Source organism: Varanus komodoensis, unplaced genomic scaffold (genome assembly GCF_004798865.1).
Source record: "Varanus komodoensis strain SLA01 unplaced genomic scaffold, ASM479886v1 scaffold48, whole genome shotgun sequence".
Taxonomy (NCBI): domain Eukaryota; kingdom Metazoa; phylum Chordata; class Lepidosauria; order Squamata; family Varanidae; genus Varanus; species Varanus komodoensis.
The window spans coordinates 2069514-2090360 of NW_025336059.1; the positions used below are offsets into that span (position 1 = coordinate 2069514).

Here is a 20847-nt window from a genome sequence, read left to right on the forward strand (position 1 = left end):
GAGAGAGAGAGAGAGAGAGAGAGAGAGAGAGAGAATGAGAGAGAGAGAGTGAGCCTGTGCTCAAGTTACATAGTAAAGTTCACTGATACTTACTGTCTCCTTATTGGGAAGTAACTCTTTTCGGATCCTGAAGAAGTTCTTTCCATACTGTCTGAGCCCTTTAATGAAACGTTTCTGCATGAAAACAAAAATAGAATGTCAGCAGAGGGAGGGGGGAATCTCACTAAACAGCACAATAGATAAAAGTTCCAGCTTAGGGACCATTAAACATGTATAAATATACAGGTAAGTTCCAGGTAAGTTCCAGAGAAAATGCAAGTTTTCCAGTTCGGGCCTAGTTCACTATTGGAAGCATTTAAAAAACAACCGTGTCTTTTACACAAATCACATCAGCTATGTGTTTTTGTTTGGAGGCCTTTAACTGCAAGCTACTGATCGATGTGAAAGTAAACGTGAAAACTTTCAGAAGATTTCCAGCTTCAGCAGGAGGAGGAAAAGATGAAGAGAAGAAAACAAGGGGAGAATTGCTTTTTCATCTTATGATCCTCAAAAAGGTAGTTACTTTAGCAGCTGAGCACTGAAAAGGTTAAAAACCTCCTTCCACAAGCAAAGGATCCAGGCTGCTTTGAAAGTTAAAACAATACAAAGGCTGATGCCTTCAGAGTGTATTTCTTCCAGGAAAAAGGAGCATGCCGTTTCACCAGCTTTCCCCCTTCCAGAAATGTAAGAAAGCAGCAGCAGTTTCGTTTCGAAATCCAGAGCCGCGGAATCTTCCATTCACTTTTGCGAATGATCCACTCGGGCAAGCCTTTAAAAACAACACGGCGGCGGCAAGACACGCCGCTCGCGCGCCGGCCCCATCTAGCACTCCTCTGCCGATTACTCCGGTCAGACACTCGCCACCCCTTCCAAAACACGCACGAGCGACGGACACACAAACGGGGGCAGGCAGAAGTGCGGGTGGAGGGGGGGGGTGGCGAGTTCACGGCGCGGCTGAAATCCGGGGGGGAAGGAGCCGAAAAGCGGCGAAGGAAGTTCTGGGGGGGGGGGTCTCCAACTCCCCCCCCCCCCCCGAGACACACGCGCGCTGGACTGCAGGAACACGGCACGCACGCACCTGGAGGCGGCGGCGAAGGGGCGCCCTCCCGCGCCGAGGGACGAGGCGCAACTCCGAGGCGAGGCGAGGCGAGGCGGCCACCGAGGCCACCGCGCGCGGCTCTCTCTTTGGCGCTTCCCTCGCCCAAGTGCGGCGCGGCAGCCAATGCCGAGGCTGGAAAAAGCCAGAACCTGGCCCTGCCTCCAGGTGGGGGAGCCTGCCCGGCGCTGGCGGCGGCGGCGGCGGGCGCAGAAACCGCTCGTCACCCGGGAGGCTCTGACACTACAAAAGCGGAGCGGGCGAAGGAAGCGAAGAGGCAGCGGCAGCCGCGGCGGCGGCGGAACATGTGATCTGCGCTGGGCTGAGCCCAGAGAGCGCGAGCGAGCGAGCGAGCGAGCGAGCGCGGAGAGCCACCGGGCGCGCCGCAAAAGGCGGCCTGGATCACCTCGGCGCGGGCCCGGCGAGGCCGCCGCGGGTTCCGCGCGAGGCCCTCTGCCGCCGGCGCCACGGCAGCGGCAGGGCGCGAGGCCACGATGCCGCCGTGAGAGGGCAGCCTCCCCGGGGGGGAGGCAGGCTGACCGCCCCGTGCCGCAGACGGACGGGCGCGGAAGGGGAGGCCTTCTTCCACAGGGCAGCGCCCCGTCCCTCCGCCCGCGAGTGGCTCCAACCCCGCTCGACTACAGCGAACACTCACCCCGGGGCAGGCCGGCAGTGCCCTCCTGACCGATCCACCCAGGAGAGGAAACGCCAAGCAGTGGGTTCTCTGACTTGCAGCCAACTTTCTAAGCCGCCGGGACAGAGGGGCTCCACTCTTCCAGAGCAGATTAAGGCCTTAAACAGCAAGGCATAGGCCAGCCTCTCAGCAATCTGGTGCCCTTCCCATTGTGCCGGACTACAACTCCCATCACTGCCAGAAATGGGAGCTATGGTGCAACACATCTGCAAGGGATACCGGATTGGGGGAAGCAGAGATATCATGGGTGGGATTTCTTGCTGGCCCACAATGATGGCCCCTTGGCTTGCCCGGGCAGTTTTTTCCACTCAGGTAGAGGCTGGTAGAAATGCAGAACCCTCCGTCCTTGAGCGCCGACATCGAGGGCAGTGTTGTGGCCGGCCAATGATCCTGGGGCTTTCTGAACAGCCCCTGGAGCACAGGGCTTGGGCCATCCTTCAGCTCCTCACAGCCAGCAGGGAAAGAACCACATGAGTTGCTTTGCTGAAGTCATCAGGATGACCCTGGAGAAGCAGGAAGGGATCGTTCCAGGAAGCAGTGGAACAACCACTCCTGAAATATCCTAGCACTCCAGTCTCATTCCCTCTATTCCAAGTGGAGCAGCCGGATGGCTGAAACTGGCCAGCATGCTAATTTCAGGACAAAGGGAGTGGGGGGTGAAGCCTGCCCTTGTGCTTCCCCTACAAAATGCCCATAACCCTCCAAGTCCAGGGTCTTCTAGGTATCCCTACTGGACAGTCTTCGCATCTCACTGGCAAGAATACAAAACCACCCAGACAAGTAAGTTGGGAGCCTTCCCAAATCCGGTGCCCTCCACAGGTTCCAACTCCCATCTGCCTCAGCCGGCAAGGCCAACAGTCAAACATTCTGGGAGATGTCGTTCAAATCATCTGGAGAACAAGACTGAGAAAGGCCTGCTCTGTTATTAAGCATCAGGGACAAAAAAGCGCGCTGAGTGTCCTTAACTCAACTTGTGCTGCAATGACGGAGCCATCAGCTGGGCAACTTTGGGTCCCGGTCTGGCAAGTTTTATCCAGAGGTTTGTACAAGTTTCTATGCAGACGGGGGCTTCTAAAAACACCCAACAGCTGAGTACTGAGAGCAAAGCTGACGGAGCAAAATGTTTTGTGAGATAATTGATGGATAACCCCCAGACAGCAAATAAACCCAGAACAAAATCCAGAACCTAGGAACTGATCTAAGGCAACCAATATATTCCCTAAATTTATCTCAAGGATGTTTGGAATCCAAGACAAATGAAGAGTTCTGTCATTAGAACACCAGTGGGGCTTTCAGCTACAAGAAGGGCATCATCAAATCCCCACACGCCTCGTGTTTCCAATTGTGTGGGGCTAAAATGGCAGAGAGTCTGTGCCCAACTTTGGGGTGAGATTGTGGGGGGCACCATACCTTTTCCTTTCCTTTTAAAAACCAAACAGAGTTATTTGCATTCATTCCAGTTTGCGCATCTATGAGAGTGTGTACATTTCTTTCCACATAGTAGCAGAACCAGCTTACTCCTCATTCTCATTCGCATCATGGCTATCTCTTGCTTGCCCAATAGCCTTAAAACCAGTGAGCATGCAGGCTGCAGCATTTTCTGCCCCTCCTGTTCACCACCACCGTTGCCTGGGCCAAGGCTAGACACAGGTGAACTAACAGGTTGCAATGAGGAAGAGGAGCAGGAGGTCCTGAGGACTCTCATCAGTGGGCCAGAGCTGGGCTGAGGGCCTCAGTAGGTGCCCCAACATGCCAACCCTTGGTGCCAGTCCTGGGTGGTAGTGGCACCCTATTCTCCCAACACAACAAGACGTGCTCTAGAACTGTGCTGATTCTTCCTGGCTTGGAAGGACAAGGGAGGGGGCTCAGCTGGATGTTGCGGTACAAAATCCCATGCAACTTCCTGCCTCATTTTTGTGGCTCTATTTTCAGTTTTCCAACTGAGCACCGAACTGCAAAACAAGAACAGAGGGAAGGTGTTGCCTGAGCTGTTTTATGCTCTACATTATTTGCAGCAAAGCTCCGTACAGCGAGAACATCTATGGTACACATTTAAGCTGGTTTAACTCTCCCAGTGGAACCCTGAGAATTTCATTTCTGGGAGGAGTGTCTTGAGATCTTCAAAGAATGGTTCACATCCTCAGTAATCAAATTACAGATTCATGTGGCTACAGATAGAAAGCCATCTAAAACTAATCTAAACTTGGGGTGTAGATACACTCAGGATGTTCTCCAGCTGCTGCTTCTTTCTAAAAGACCAAAAGACTGGGAGGAAAACCAGCCACCCAGCAGCCATATTCATTCTTGCCTCTAACTCCTGGTCCAACTGAAAGGCTTCTTACCAGGGTTCTATACGGACTTGTTGATCCAATAAAAGGTTTGAAGACACCTGTGCTCTTATTCTTATGGCTCCTGAGCAGATAATAAAACTCAGATACAAACAAGTCCACACCCCAACTAAAATTACTTTATTCCAAAATATAAAGTGACTGTCCAAATGATTCTATTTTAATATATCTATAACTTTCTCAGAAGAAGTCCTTCCTTACCCCAGTAATTGTCAACATACGCAAGACTGCGCGCGTATATGGGTGTGTGTGGGCGGGGGGGGGGGGCAGAGAGTGGGGTGGACAGGGGAGGAGGAAAGCCAAGGACTTGAATAAGCCCTGGCAAAGTCTGGTAACAAATTTTTGATTATGAAAGGCTCTCTGCTGATGGGGACGAATGGAAAATGCAAGGAAAAAGTACATAAAGGTCTAGGAAGTGGAGCTGCCAGAAGAAACATTCCAAAACATGGCTCTTTAAGTGCTATGGAACTTGCACTGGGGGGACTGCGACTTTCTACTCTTTCCTGGCCATGTGAGCTGCTCCAGCCAGCTCCGGCTAGCAGAAATGTCCTGAAATCAGAGATGTCTGACATCTATACCTGCTGCAGGGGCATCAGGAGATTTATTTTTAAACAAGAGGAGCAAAGTGACCCAAGAAACATATTTCCCACTTTGGCATGGAGACGGAATGCTAAGCTTGTCTCTTGGATGACGGTTCCTTATTTTAAGTAGGCTCAATAGCTTTCCTCCCCGCTCCCCACATCCCTTTCTGTGGTCTGTCCTCGTGAAGACTTCTGCTTTAGTTACCTTTGCTTGTAGCTCGGGGACCTTTTTGTGGCTTCCTCCCCCACCCCAATTTAATCTACCAATTTCCCAGTTTCTCAACCTCCAGTAATTCCACTGCCAAGAAACCAGATCCCTTCCTCTCCTGCGTATTTTCCTGCGGTTCGCATCCTCATTTGTTAAATGCATTATGACAAGTTATTTACCTTGGCCCACTGACTTGGGAATTGTGGTTGCTTCCCCTCCCCGCAAAAGGTTTAACAAAATAAATGAGCATGAAGAGTTTCGAAGAGAGAAGGCCCTCCTTTCGTTGGATCTTCCCACCTTCAGCAAAATCTTTCCATATCAACTTCATGGACTGCCGGAATGATCTAGTGGATTTCGGAACAGTTGACAAGGCAGGAGTAAGATAACTGCCAATCGTGCACAATCTAGCTACTTTTGCTTAAGCTAAGGTTCCCATAGTTCATCGAACTGAGTTTTAAACTTATAAAGCAAGACCGTGGATCATGGAAAGCTAAACCCAGTATACGATCCTAAGCCTGCAGTGGTGCCCGAACATTTCAGATCAGAGGCAAGGTCCATTTTAGAGCACACCAACCAGCATGCAAAAGATTGGGGTGTCAATCTTTTGGGGTGCAGCCCCCCAGAAGTGTTGGCTTTCAGCTTCCCTCAGCCCCAGCCAGCACAGACACAGGTGCGAAAGGATGGGAGCTGCAGGCCCAAACATCTGGAGCATCAAAAGTTGCCCAACCCTACACTGGATGGTGCATCCAACTTGGTTGTCATGTGCTCTCATCCTTACAGGTCAGTGCTCAATGGCGAGTGAGCTGCTTCCATGCAAAGGTTGCCTGCCATTAGAGGCCTTCTCACTGGGAAACACTTTGCACGCGATTCCGAGGGAACTGCAGGCTGGGGACCACAGACGTGGTCTTCCGCCCCCACAGCCACACTCCTCACATCCTTAGTACAGAACATCACCACGGATGCAGGCACGCAATAAAACTGTCCTGTATTCATTGCACAGTCAGGACCAGCCCAGGCCATTGCACTGGCTGAGGCTGAGGACAGAATGGAACAGTACAAGCCTCTTGAAAGCAGCAGTGTGAAAGCCAAACAGGGAGTAAAAAGGGGTTCGTGGGTTTAAAAAAGCCTGGATCTCAAGAACAGCTCTGATTGTATCAGTAGGCGGGATGTACCTTTGCTTCTCTTGGAGCATCACAGCCCCATGTGACCCCACACCTCGTGCCAAGAGTCTGCCAGGCGGCTAGATCCTTGTGGAAGGCCAGATGTGGGACGGGGAGTACAACTGCACCCAGCAATACCCCCACAAACACTTCAGAAGAGGCTGCCTCTGGTACTGGAGGTAACAGAGAGCCATCGCAACCGATGCAAGGCTGTGGACTGCCTTCTCCTCCAAGAATTTGTGTAATCCCCTTTTAAAACCTTCCAAGTCGCTGGTTGTCAAGACATCTTGTGGAAGCAAATCCCCTGGCTTTGAGTAGATACCTCAGCCCCATCCTATTATCCAAACGGACAGAGCCGCTTACACCATCTTTTCTCCACTCCTTCCTTCTACATGCACACTGACCTTATACCCCCTTGAAAAGATTCCATTCTGAAAAACTGAAATTCCTGTGTTCCATTGCACAATCAGTTTATGGGCTTCCCTGGTCCAGGTGACTTGTCCGGACAAAAACAACCCAGCAACACAGAAATGCATCACCACCACTACTTGGAAAATGGAAAATCATGCGTAACCAAGATACCCTGTAGTCTTTGCTACAACCCATTTTAAAATCTCCAATTTCATCAAGCATTTATAGACAACAGAAAATCACAAAACCAAAAACAAGCGAGCAAGCAAATGAATCAAAATGAAGTTATCGCTGCAGACTTGGTATGTTATCCAAAACACATGGTTTCAATATTAAATATTGCTTGCAATACCTAATCTTGCCATTTATGATATTCAGTTGGACGTGCAACGAAGGCTGCAGTGTGGAACAGGCATTCAATTCGATCCTGCCCACAATTCGATCCGAACGCACTATTCTAACACCCCTGTAAGCTTTGTGTAGCAACTGACGACACTCAATCTTCAACTAACTTGTTTGGGCAGGGGGCTGTTCTACAAAACCTCCTCTCCCACCCCCATTATCATGGGCAACGCCAGTTGGGCTACTGAAGTAACCTGTTCAGAGCTTGAACACAGGAAAGAGACTCACTCCTGAGTTTCTTCCACCCATGTGACACTTGCTTTTGATATTTAAAATAGGAAGCCAAGGAATTGGAAGGTGGATCTTAGAAGTCATTGCTATGTTAGAAGAGTTATGTCAGCTTGTAAAATATTCAACTTTATTATAATATTCACTTCTGCGCTCCCCAAAGCTTTTCCCCACTTTACATCTTCCACCTCCTCTGATTAAGTGTTTGCTACAAAAGCAATCTCTGAATTGCTTTCATGTTCTATCCAAGTGACAACAGGAATCCCTACAGAGAAATAGAAAATGCAGGCGTCTATTCCCACAGTGATGATCTGCTAAAATGTGTTTTTCTTTTGTGGGGTGGGGGGGGGAGAGATACACTGCTCACAGATTACCCCCTTTCAATGCATATGGTATCATCTTTACAGTTTCATTCATGTCTTAAGATGAGGGAAAAAATAAGGACAGAAGGAAAAAATCTGCCTATCTCAGGAGGAATTGATGCTTGAGGCACACTTCTGAAAGCTCCACCAGGGTCACAGCACAGTTCCCCGAAATCAACAGACATTTTGCCTTCGAACAGTGACTTTTCAAGACAAGGATGCGAGAACTCCCTTCTCCGAAAAACAAGGTGGCACAGTTACCTCTGAATCTTCCCTGTCAATCACCCTAGACCAAGTAAAATGGGCAGGAGCCATAACGAGTCAGCATAACCACTAATCCCCATGACCTAGGGACAGATAGCCCTGGAGCTGGGCAACCTTGGCCCAATTCCAAACACTCCATGCTAATGATCAGTTCAGACCCCTGGCAAGAACAATCTGACCCTCTGCCAGGTGCCTGCAGGGTGGGGAGGGAAAGCAAGACAAGAGGGTGTTTCAGGGAAGGGAAGGGAAGGGAAGGGAAGGGAAGGGAAGGGAAGGGAAGGGAAGGGAAGGGAAGGGAGGGGAGGCGCCAAAGAACCGCTGGCTTCAACTGCCTATAAGGAACATGGCCCGCAACATTAAAAAGTGGATATTCATGGCAAAGCCATAAATGGGTCAGGGCTAGTCCCTAATAAAACAGGAGGGTAGGGGAGAAATAGCAGTCGGCTTCCGGGACTGGCGGTCATGGGCCTGAGCTACTCCTGAGGCATTTCATGCCAGACACAAAGAAGCAGGAGCCCGGAGCTGCACCTCAGGGCTCAGGCTTGCAGAGATGGCCTCCCGTCCTCATCTCCCTGCCCCAAAATTTGCTGCCACCACTCTTCACATCAACCAGGTGGGCAGCAGAGGCATTTCCCCCTTGCCCCAGGCACCAGACTCTTCAAAGGAGATGGAAACGCCTTGCACCACGTACATCGTATCATGTGAATTTATTACCTCGCCGTTGAACCCAAGACAGTACACCCTTGCCACGTTCCTCTTTCCGTCCCTTTGTTTACAACGGTCCTAAGAGGTAGGGCAGGCTGGGCCCAAGGTCAACCAAGTGCACTCTGTGGCCAACCAAAACTCTGAATTCAGATGTGGCAGTTCCGGGTCTCTGTGCCAGCTACTATGCTACAACGTCACGTTACTCTGAAATCGCAGCAGCTTTCTGGTTCCAGAGGAATCATTAGCATCATTCAGCCTTAAGTACATCTGAGGAGGCAAAAGGAGGATGACTTGGGGAGATGAATTCATCTTTTCTTAATTCCCAGGATTTCAAATACAACAGGCCATTAAGGGATTTTAAGCAGTAAAGTAACTCTTTTTAGTGCTTTGAGTACACGATTTCAGGTTGTCAAGGCCAACCAAACGTTACCCCAAGGCCACAATCCGCACAACCGCTATGTGCAACGGGTGTTGAGAAGACGCACCAGCGCCCTCCCTTCTGCTCTAAGCATTTGCCAATCTGCCACTTCTGCCGTTTCCTTTCAAAATCCTTCTTTGTGTATCGGTTTGTTTGTGCTGCTGGTGACAACGAAAAATATGAGCAACCCAGGTTTATAGCTACCGTTTGCAGCGGCGGCCTTGCTGCAATTAACACCGTTGAAGGCCTTGACAAAAATGAACAGCTTCAGGAGATTAAAAAAGCACACATGCGCGCACACGAACGTGGAATATCTGGGACAGTACTTTTTATAGAGAAATTCTGCAGCTTGATGGGTCAGCGGCCATCGCTGATAGACAATGCAGATAGGTGCTTCACAAAAACGGTTGCCATGGCTACTGAACGGTTAGAACACAAGGTCTCCTAATGCCATTTTACAAGCTGACGCTTCCCCGCGTTCCCTCTGCGACATAATTTATTGGGTTCTCTGGTATCCCTGCCACAATGTGTAAACAGGGGACTATAAATAACCAAGAAGCGGCTAGAAACAAGCATGCTAATGTTTGCATATGTGTTGCTTGTAGGCCCCATATTTTATCTGCCGAAACAAATGGCACGACAAGATACACAAAGCCATTATGTTCCGACTAAGGGAGCTCAGATGGCATGTTTATCAATGTGGCGATAATGCCATTACGGAGGCTGCGACTGAGGCCATGCACCAGGATTCCCATTCTCAAGGGAACAGAGCCTGCCAGCGGACGCAGCCGTCGAAATCCAGCGCCTGGACCCTGCCTGGAGGTCTTGCTGGGAGTGCCTCTGGGGCAGCCTTTCCCTGACTGCGGGATGCTTCGTTGCCAGTGCAACCAACTGCTCCAAAGAGTCAGCCCCAGCCATATTGGTTAGGTCATGCAGAGTGGTTAAAAAACCTAACCTAATTCATTACTGAGCAATAAGCAAGGAACTCTGGGGATGCACAGAAGGTAAGCGACAATCCCCAACCAAGCAGCCAAAACAGTCCAGGAAAAAATATATACTGGAAGTTTACGCAACTCCTTGTCAGCAGTCCACGGAGCATGCTCGCCCCCCTGAGAAGCTGAGCTACTGCAGCCTGGTGAGGGGCCCACTGGTCTTGTGAAAGGATTCCCAGCCTTCCCCACAGCAACGGAGAACCCAAAAACAAAGGCCAGTCACCCTAAAGGTGAGTCCTCGCTGCCGGTGTGCTCCTCTCCACTTGCAACATGTGCCAACAACAGCCCGCCGCCCCCATAGGACTTCGGGGGGACAATTCAAAATGCTCTTCTTTCATACCTCAGGGGTCAACACAGTGGATAGGAAACCTTTCCCTGTTCGGCCTTCCTCCTTTCCCAGCCCAGTCTAACTGCACAAGGACCACCCTTTCTGAAGACAGGGGATATGGGATACGCCATCTATGCACATATAGATACACACATACAATATGAAAACCAGACATTTACCTCCACTATAATACTCCCTCAAAGAATGTTCCCTCAAGCGTCAAAAATGCTTTGATCGTTACGACATTACCAAACCTTTCATGTAGGGTTTGGAACAAGGTTTGCAGCAATAGAGTCCCTTCCAAAGCTTTGCTGCAACTTCCATTATGACAAAAGCTTGAGCAAGTTATCACACTGAAGTTTTGTTGTTTTGCAACTTTACGTGGGAACTTATAAATACCAAAAAAGACTTCCCCCCTACGTTAACACTCCCATTTTAAAAGAAATGAATGCTACAGCTAGCAGCATATAAATATAAAGCAAAGCCACAAACACACCTTTACCTTCCCACTCCAATTATTACAACCTGGAAGAGAAAAAACTGGGCCCCAGATCACGTATTCATTGGTATAGAATCAAAGACTGGGCCAATAGGTTGTCTGGGTCAGGAAGGAATTAGTACAGAAGGGTACTCCCTGGACAGCAGAGAGTTAACCCGCTGATGGTACCCAAAGAGTTGTGTGTTTGGGAAGGCCGGTGATGAAGCCCCTGCCCGTCCCGGGCGGAAGGTCCCAGGATCAACACGACAGCTCCAGAGAGGGCTGGGGAGGACTCCCGCCTAACACCATGGAAAGCCACTGGCCATCGGAGCAGAAGACGCCACGCTGCTTAGGCCAACCCCCTGACGCAGATAAGACCGCTTCCTACGCTTCCTGTGTCGCTTGCAGTTTTCCTTCCAGCATGACGCTGGTTTAGAGGGGTTTAGGCTAACAACTAACAGCAGTTTACAGGTCAGACTGAGACCACAGGCTGCCCAGTGTCCTGGCAAGGATGCTGGTCGTTCAGCACATTCACAATGTCTGTGGCAAACTCATGCTGTAGCCACTAGCACATACTGCCTGAGTCTCTTGGGAAAATAATGTAGCGTTAACCAGAAATAAGGGTGTTGCCCAATGCCAGCTATGGGATGCATGAGCCAGGCCACCTCCTCTCTGTTGTTTTCGGTGCTCTGTCTACTGATAGACACGGCTGGGCTGTCACTACAATGGCCTCCCTCGAGGGAATGCCAAAGCAGCCCGGGATGGTAATCAGCTCCACTTCCACCACACTAAGCTGCGGGGCTTTTGTTTGCAACAATAGGCCTCCCGCCGAACCACCCCTTTGCCCGCTGGAAAATATTGGCATTAAGCAAGCGTGAGCACAGCTGTGTGTAAATTACATATATAAACAGATTAGATGTGTAATATTTGTGCCAAATGCAAACACATTAATAAGCACATTTGCATACTTGCTTGGCTAAATCGGATGGCACGCGGGGTAGCCTTTCTTTCCCAGGCATATTCGCTGTTGATTATTGCAGAAACTAATTTCCATGCACGCGCGAGCACACGCTGGGCTTGCTGCGTGCTGAACGAGGAACACGCAGGAACACCCGCAACGGTGTACCCGGCAAGCATGAACAATGGGCGCACGGGCGGAGAGAGGGAATTCTGCATATGGCCCAGGCCAGGGCACACAAAGCCTCCGAGTGACGTGGAGTGAAAGTTCGTGGACTGGCACGCAGGCCACCCTGACCAGGCCGATCTGCAGAACACTTTGCTGATGCTCTCTCTCGGAGCACATTCTCCATCACGACCTGGCGATTAAGGATATTGACAGCCATGATCTAAATCTTTCAGAGGAGTTTATATTTTCTATCCCCACGGGGAAGCGAGCAGAGTATAAAATTGCATGCAGTTGCTCCCACCAGATCTGTGCTTGCCCAAAGCCAAAACCTTTTCAGGAGGGTTAGAGTCGGCCCAGGGGGAACCTGGGTAGGTCCAGGAAGAGGGGCCCATCGCCGGAAAATCACTGCATGTCACCTCTCCTGCTGAGCAGTGGTGAGCTGCTTTTGCCACCCGTGCCAAACCTTCATGTCAGAGCCAGCCAGTTCAATCTGGTTCTTAAAGGTGGCTGGAGGGATCCAGGCTCAAGTCACCACTTGGTCATGAAGCTCGCTGGGTAACCCTGAGCCAGTCAATCTTGTTCTCAGCCTACTCTACCGCACAGGGTTGTTGTGAAAATAAAATACAGGGAAACCCCTGAGCTCCTTGGAGAAAGGTTGGGATATAAATGCAGAAAAAATACACACTCAGTTCCCCATTAAGGCTAAGGAAGGAATTCATCACCTCCTCCTTTCCCCACATTAAAAAAAACCAAGCTTCATCTGATGATAATAAAAATCAACAGAATTACTTCAAAGGCAAATGGTTGCAACCCACACCCATCCTTGTTCTCTGGCTTAATTCAACACTTTAATTCTGACTTCAATCTCTGGTACGAAATTTAAGGAGGGGTGGGGGAAAGACAACTGGGTTTAATGTTGCTCAGACTGGGACAATGATGATGATTAATCATCAGCATCAAAATACAAGGGTAATTTGAGAAATGAGCCATTTTCGCTCCTTGCCACAAAACATACTACCAGTCGAATGCCGTTGCCAATCTCCCCGTATTCCTTTCTGCAGCATAGAAGGATCAAATTGAAAAACCGCCATGATTATCAAAGACGACAAAATGTCTAAAACCCTTTTTCCCCCGATGCTGGTGCAAGAGAGAGAGAATCATTACATGGTCCCCTCCAAGTTCAGAGCTGTCAGGCCACTGACCTTATATTCCAAGCCAACTTTTCAAACTGGCAGAACTATTTTTACATGTGTGGAAATCTACTTGGAAATAAATTCCAAGTCTGATGGGAGAAAGAGAAAGAGAAGGGTCCGACCGCTTGCAGCCACACCGGTTGCCCTACAGAACCCTCCGCCTTGCCCTGAGCAGCATGCCAACGGTAAATCAATTATCCGTAAATGAAGAGTATTTATTTTTCCCCTCTAATAGCTGGCCCTTGATTATCGACTCCGTGTATTTCCATTACACCTCCCCTTGACGACACGTCGAAGGCCGCCCTTGCTAAGCTTCCCTGTGCTCAACATTTCATGTCAGCTCCTGTTAACAGTCCGTTCCTGCCTCCTGGGCTCGCTGCACTTGCGGCCTCCTCGATAAATCATCCGCCAACCGCCGCGGCGCGATCGCTCCAGCCCCGAGTTGCCAGGCAACCCGCACAAGAGGGAAGTCTGAGAACTGCTGACAAACAGCCGAGAGGCAGAAAACAAGAGACTTCTCTCTGTCAAAAAATTTGTTTCAGGAGCAGCTCCCCCCCTCCCCGCAACCCGCACCGCTGTCAAAACGCCACCCCTTTTGCTCCTTGCTAAACGCGGCTCCATGGCGAAAAAATCAAAATCAAAAAGGCTATTGTAATGAGCACGCACAGGCGGGCACTCACGCACGCTCGCCGCTCAATTACTAATTGTTCAAAAGCTGCAGGGAGGCTGCGATCAGACGGCTGTATGGAAACAAGCAATGTGATCCGGTAAACGCGATAAAGTCAACAGCGCACCGGGAGCACTAATCTAAGAGCGAAGCCTGCAGCGGGGCTCCCAAGCGCTGGGGCCGGGATCAAACGGGGCTCGAGGATTAGAAGCGACAGCAGATTAAACAATATACAAGGTGCTGCTGACGTTCTAGAACAGATCAAAAGACTCAGAAGGGTGTTTGTTTGGCGGCTTTTTATACTCACAGGCAGGTATGTGACAACAGCCCGAACCACCTGGACACGCAGTGGCCGGCTCTTTCCGAAACCAAGGCTTCTGTAAAGGGTACTCCCGCTGCAGAGTGAGCTCCAGTCCCAGGGCTCAATCCAGTCTGCCTGAAGGCCCAATCCAGCCGGCCAGGGTTCCCCAGAAGGACACGCTTCCTTCCCTGGCCTCATCTCCATCCTCACAGCCACCAATCCTTGAGTGGTGGCCTTGGTAATTCTGGAGCTTTTAACCCTTCCAAAATGGCAGAAATCGCTCTCTGAAGTTATAGTTGCTGGCAGTAAAAGCTCCAAGCTGCAAAATGTTGGTGGAGTGGCCCTGCCCAGCATGGAAATGCTGCCCGAGAGGGTTCCCACAGGCCCACGGGTTCAACACCCCAATGCAGAAGGAACAGCTCAGCAAATGCAACCAAACAATGAGCTGGTCATCGAAGCAGCTGCAAACGGACTCAGCCCCGAACAAGAGGGCCACTGCCTTGGATCTCATCCCCACTCGTCCACAGGGGCAGTTCTACCCCTGAATGCAGGAGGACTTGGCCCCAAGGAAGCATGCAAGAGGAGCAGACTGCTGGGGGTCTTGGGGAAGGTGGTCTCCTAGCCTCAGCTTCGCCTCTCCAATATGATGATGATGATGCCCAGTCAGCTGACAAGATGCCTGAGGAAATGGCCCAGAAGAAATATATGCAGAGAACTCTGAGTGCTAATAAATGAGTAAGTATTGTTACTTGCATTATGATGAAGATGGTTGCTAGTTGGCTTTCTTACCTTTGCCTGTGGCTTAAAATGGACGGTAGGAGGAGGACGACTACTATTTTTATGGCTCCCTGGCCTAGGTTCACATTCTTACCACAGGGAATCTGAGAGTGCCTGTTTAGAAGCCTAGTTGCTCAGCTCCAGAAAGGACGACCAACTGGGTTTGGGTTAGGGAACTGGCCGACTAGGAATGATGGGAGCTGCGGCCCAACACCAGACTGGGGAGAGCTGGGATAAAGGAGCTGCTGGTTTCTTGTCAGTCTCTTTACATCAGCAAGGGCATGGAGATGGAACAGAGGTTCTTTCTTTTTAAAGTATTGTTTGAGGGCACAAATTGGAGGAATGCCCAGAGGACATTAGGAATCAACAAGAACCAATATCCAGTATGTTCCAGATCCAGCCCAACCCCCAGCAAATATTTTCCCACTGCTGAAAAACACTCTAATGCATCTCGTTCAAGTTCTGATTAAAATTGCCTTGTGCAGAAAACAAATTCCCACCTGACCTGATTTAAAATGCCATCTAAGACTTAAGTCTTTCAGGAGCCACTTCTAAGCGATAATTTAAAAGCAAAACAAAAATGGACATACTGTCATTGCTGGTCTGGAGTCACAAGGTTTGAGATCAAGCAAGCCTGGCTTAAGCAATACTTCTCTCAGTACACTTAACAGTCCTGGATAATACATGCCAAAATCTCCTACAGTGAGCTGACAGAAGTGAAATCCTAAAAAGCCCATGATATATTAGCTACTCCTTGCTTTGTGGCTTTATGTTCCCATAAACCGGATTAGCGCTCACATATGCAGAAATGTTTTTGATCCTCAGAACTGGAAACTTCCAAACAGCCAGTTAACTCTGCAGAGGAAGGAACATGTCGAGAGGAAAATTCTAAATATAGAGCAAGGGTAATAAGAAACATATGTAGTACAACCGGTCCGGAACAGCCATACCCACACCTCCTCCGTCAAAGAGCACTGGGTCTCTCCGCTGCTGCCTTCTAGCTCCCCTACCTGTGCTTCAGCAAAGCCAAGATGGATGTATACTGCAAACACCGATTTTGGGGTCTTCGTTTCACTGCCATCCCAGAAGACCCAAGTGTCATACATACCAATATATGTATTCGATATTTCCCCCAATTTCTGTGACTTCCAAACAAGCACAGTTTATATGCTTGTAAACCTCCTAAGCTGCTGTGGGATCCGTCCAAGAGAAAGGTGGGCTAGACAATGTGGTGCTGGCAGCGACTGGAACAATCATACTAGAATGATGCAAGAAAATGGGCGGCCAATTATTCAGACAAGACAGGAAGGATGCCGAAAGATCGCCCCTCCATCACACAGCAGCCCAAAGCATCTGGAGAGCACCAGGCTGGGCAGACAGGGCTACGGCCGATGCCACGCTGGGCTCTCCACTGGCTGGATTCTGGCTCCTCCCTCCCAAAACTGCTCCCTGGCTTGCGGGAAGTCCCTTGCTCATTGCTGGGCTCTCAGCTACCTTGGCTGAAGGCTTCCCAGGTGCTCTCAGCACAATGGCACTGGGAGGAGGAGCGCCTCCTCTCAGCAGCCGCCCTGTGATAGTGGTGGCCCCAGAGCACCCTCAGGTTTCCAAAGGCAGGCAGCTGCTCAGCAGAGGCTCGAGGGGCAAACCCGAGGGAGGAGCAGCAAGCGACCTGGTGCGAGACGGCTGGCAGACCATGCCCACCTCATCAAGGTCCTCCTGCACCGAAGTGGTGGAGGGAGGAGGAGACAGATTCGCAGCCCGAATTGGCAGCTGAGGTGACCAAGGCAAGACCTCAGTGGCATAGCTGGCCCAAGTCGCCGCCTGGCCATGAAGCTCCATGGGCGATTCTGGGCCAGTCGCGGACTCTCAGCCTCACCTACTTCACAGGGTTCTTGTAAAGATAAGATGGAGAGGAGGAGAACAGTCTCGGGTCCCTTGCAAGGAGGATATAACAATACACACAACAAAGAGGAAATCTGCTGCACAACAAGAATAATGATCTTTGCCACCATGGTTGTTGCTATCCTTAATTATTCTTGGATTAGGTGGTCACTCCAGAGGTGCGTGGACTACCTATTGTCTGTCCAAGATGCAGCCAGATATGTCTCAGGTCCTGTCCATCCTCTGCAGGACGGATCTGCCAACGCTGAGCCCAAAAGCCTTCACAAACTTGGGAGGGGAGTGCTTGGATTTCCATCCGTTTAGCAAGATGCCACCTTCTTTTGCTGCCTACCCTGAATCAATTTCCACAGCAGCTGACAATATTTCTATAGTCCCTGGGAGATCTGGGTGGGTTCAGGGCCTTCTCCATGAAACTGTGCCGCTTTTCATGCAAGCACACCAACTGTTTTTCTGTGTTTTGTTACACACTCTCTTTTTTTCTTTTTTGTTCATGACAATGAAAGCGGAGAGAGAAGGGGAAAGGAACAGAGGCTCTTTTTGTAAAGCTCCTTTAATGAACTGGCACCGTGCTGCAGCTGTTCCAAAGAGGGAAGAAATAAATCTCCTTAAAGAGCAGAAAGTGAAAATTTCGTATTTGTCTCTAATGTCAAAGGATGCAAGTTGGGATTATTTTGTGGGCTTAACTAGACATGCAGCCAAGTCAGAGCTTGTCCTGACCACCATCTGATAACTGAAGTCAAGCAACTCCATCCCATTCCCAGCTCTTCCGTTTTCTTCAGGCGTGGGCCGATTAGGATCTACTGGTAGACCTTACAGCAATTTGCAATAGAACCACAAGGCTCAAGGGGGTCTGGCAATGCCTTTTTAGGGCTAAATGAGACTGTTAGGATTCCATAACAGTAAAGAGTACTGTTGGTAAAGAGCCTTTTTGTATGCTGCGGCTGGCAGTTGTTGCTTCATGAGCACGGGATGCCGGCCCTGGATCTGCCTGCTTAAACATCTTTCCAGGCTCCAAACCTCCAGTTCCACCTTTGGCATTCTACTCACTCACTTCCCAGAAGGCGAAGCGTTGAGGCTTAAAGGAAAGTCACCTGCTCAAAAATCTAAGTACAAGGCAGAGGTGACACAAAACCACCCTTTCCAACCCGGGGGGAGCCAGTGTGACCTTGCGCTCAGTGCGCCGGACTGGACCTGAGAGTTCTAGTCCCCACGAAGCTCAGCGGATGACTCAGACTCACCTCCCTTGCAGGGCTGTCGCGGGGATCAGACAGGGAGGAGCAGAACCATTTCAACTGCCTTAGGATCTTTGCAGAAAGAAAAAGGGTGAGATATAGAAGCAGTTGGAGCAAATGAATAAAGACGGCACTGGAGGACCGTGCTTTGCCTCACAGCACGCTGGCATCCTTGGTTTTTTAAGAAATGTAACATTTAATAAACTACCTATCCAGAGGGGCTATCAAAAGATGGGCTCACGAGCACTGCCTGGCAGACACCAGAGGCAGGCACGAAAGGTGGAGCTGAAAGTGACGGGTAAATAAAATGAGAAAATGTTCGTCTCCGATTCATCTACGAGTAAACAGCTACCTGACCAGGCAAAAGCAGCAGCAGCCTGGTCGTTGCTCCTGCTTCCATCTGAGCTGCACTGGAGCTGGCTAGAGTCGTTAACTAGAGCCGCCGGGAAAGGCAAAGTGCTCGGCGGCCAGGGCTGAGCCTCGATCCAGAAGCTCTCGGGGACAAGGGCTGGGCAGCGCCCCCTGGGCTCACATCGCCCGAGGCCCAGCTCACAGCACCGCCTCGCAGGCTGATGCAATAAGAAAGGAGTTACAGAACAGGTGAAGAACGCTCGGAAAGAAAACGGCACGAGTACCCCAGAACCCCTTCGATGCTGGATCATCCACCTGGCCTCTGGGCACTAGTATTTCACTCCACCCTCATCATTAGAGACTTGGCTTGAACCGGCACTAGAAGGACATCGGCCCATTATCAGTGGGGAAGACAGATCAATGGTGGAAAGAGAAGAGAAAAAAACAAAACCCACAACCCATTCCGTGCACCCAACTGAAACTTTCGGGTTGTGTCCACTGGGTAGCAAAGTATCTCTGCAGTTCACCGAGTTCCAGAAAACTCTGGGATATGATGGGGAAATGGGGTGTGCTGCTAAGAGAAGGGAGTCGAAAATCCCATTGCGAGCACCCAGGGACTTGGTTATGTCTAAAGTGAGTCTCTGGATCCAGGCCCCAAAATGCAGCACGCTGTAAGCGGTAGGCGGAGAATGCATGGCGGGCCCGGCCTCTTCGGGGAGCAGCGAGAGCTTGGCTGGAACCCAGCAAGCCAACGATCTCTCTCCTGCAGACAGGGAAGCAGCGAGTGCCGTGCAAAGCAGATCAGCCACACTGACCAACCCAGATCTCTGGAGCTGGGTTTCCCCTCCCTGCAAGCTCCCTTGTGGCTCACGGCCTTGGCTGCGACACAAGTTTGTGCGGCGACGGCCATTAAACCACCACAATGGGCCCAGTTTGTCCAGACCTGCATTAGGCTTTTGTCAGAAGCGTTTAAGATCCCCGCAGAAGTGACCGCTCCACTGCTACAACACGGCTATCCAATTACTGGGGACGAGGCCGGCCCATGCAGTGCATTGGCAGCGACGGATAAAAAGTAGCTCTCCTTTTTTTATTTCCTAAGCAGATGATTCATAAGTTCCCTTTCTTTTAGTACAGGGGCCTCCGAATAAAAACATCCAGTTTAGGAGAAAGCATGCCAAGTATTTTTAAGATTCACCAACGACTGAGGGTAGGGGAGGAAAGACGAGCACAGAAAAGTAGCACCTGCACTGCCAGCTCACCAGGCCAGGGCACAGAACCAGCCCTGGAACCCAAAGCCGGCCCACAAGTCTTTCGCACCCTGGAAGCTACTGCCTGGGCTAGGCCTGTACCACTCCGTCCTGCACCGGAGGGAAAGTCTTGCCTAAAACGCGGGTCAAAATGAAAACGTCTGCGCAGCTTTTGCCACGATCCCCTCCCTGGAACCGCTGCCCTGCCCTCACAATTCCAATCCATAACTGGAATGCTGATTTGACTGCTTGAAATTATTCCAAGCCAGTGGAGGGTATATATGGTGTGCTGTTTACTGGCTCTTCTAAATGCATGAGCTACAGCGTGACCAATCTGACACAGCACAGCCTAAAAGCTATATAAATCTTAACAGGAAATTTTGAATATGTGGCAGCGGAAAAGGAGAGAGCGGAAAAGGGATGGTGCATTAGGATGGATACCTGGGAACCGAGAGGCCACACGGCACAATTCCGCATGTGCTTGCATGCGCCCCAAAATGCTGGACAGAGAGATGCTGCTATCCAACCACATCTGTTTTGGCTTGCTTTGACTCCTGCACAGAACAGGGGTGCGCTATCTTTTGGGGCTGCAGGCGCATCTGGTAAACTCCTGTGAGCATCACCTCAAAACGATGCAAAGGACACAAAACCTGCCCACATGATGGAGCACAGGGCAGGAGGAGGGCCTGAGCTTCGGGATCCAAAGTCTCTCCACCGTATCCCACTTTTCAGCACAGATGCAAACCCATTTCACAGGAATCCCAGTGGTTCCTCAGTAAATTTGTTAATTCTGTTTTCTTTCCATGAAGGAGGGGTAGACCACCAGGGTGGCAGCAAGACGAGTGTCCTGGGCAGCCCTACTGCCCTTGGCCCGGAGAAAAGGCAAGCATCCTTCTAGACACGACAACTGACGGCCGATACAGAGGTGATAAAGAGCCTCCAGGGCATGCTAGAAAACTAAAACAAATAAATCGATTAAAATAAATAAATAGATAGATAGATAGATAGATAGATAGATAGATAGATAAAGCAGATCTGCTGCAAGAGGCTATATTTGTGAACAGGTAAAACTGTTTGGGGGTGGCAAATCAAGATGGGTACCTAAAAGCAAGGAAGCACTGAAGTCAGCCTTGTCTTTTATTTACTACATGCTCATCGCTTGAACCCCCACTGAGAACTTATGCCTAGTAATGGAGCCCTGTTGTGGGAAGACTGTCATCCACTGGAAATTACCCTCCTGTGTAACACGATTGCCTTGAGACAGAAGCCTGTGAGGAAAGCAGCTACGGTTCTTTCAGAGGAGCAGTCAGAACGATAAAAACACATTTTACAAGGCA

General features: G+C 50.2%; 1 protein-coding gene across 1 annotated transcript in view; it reads right to left on the bottom strand.

The window, feature by feature from the left end:
- The window catches only part of RERE (arginine-glutamic acid dipeptide repeats), a 307198-nt gene that overhangs the window by 59627 nt on the left and 226724 nt on the right, over positions 1 to 20847 (bottom strand). The window contains 1 exon segment of the mRNA XM_044445541.1: positions 94 to 174. Coding sequence (XP_044301476.1) covers positions 94 to 174 — 81 coding nt within the window.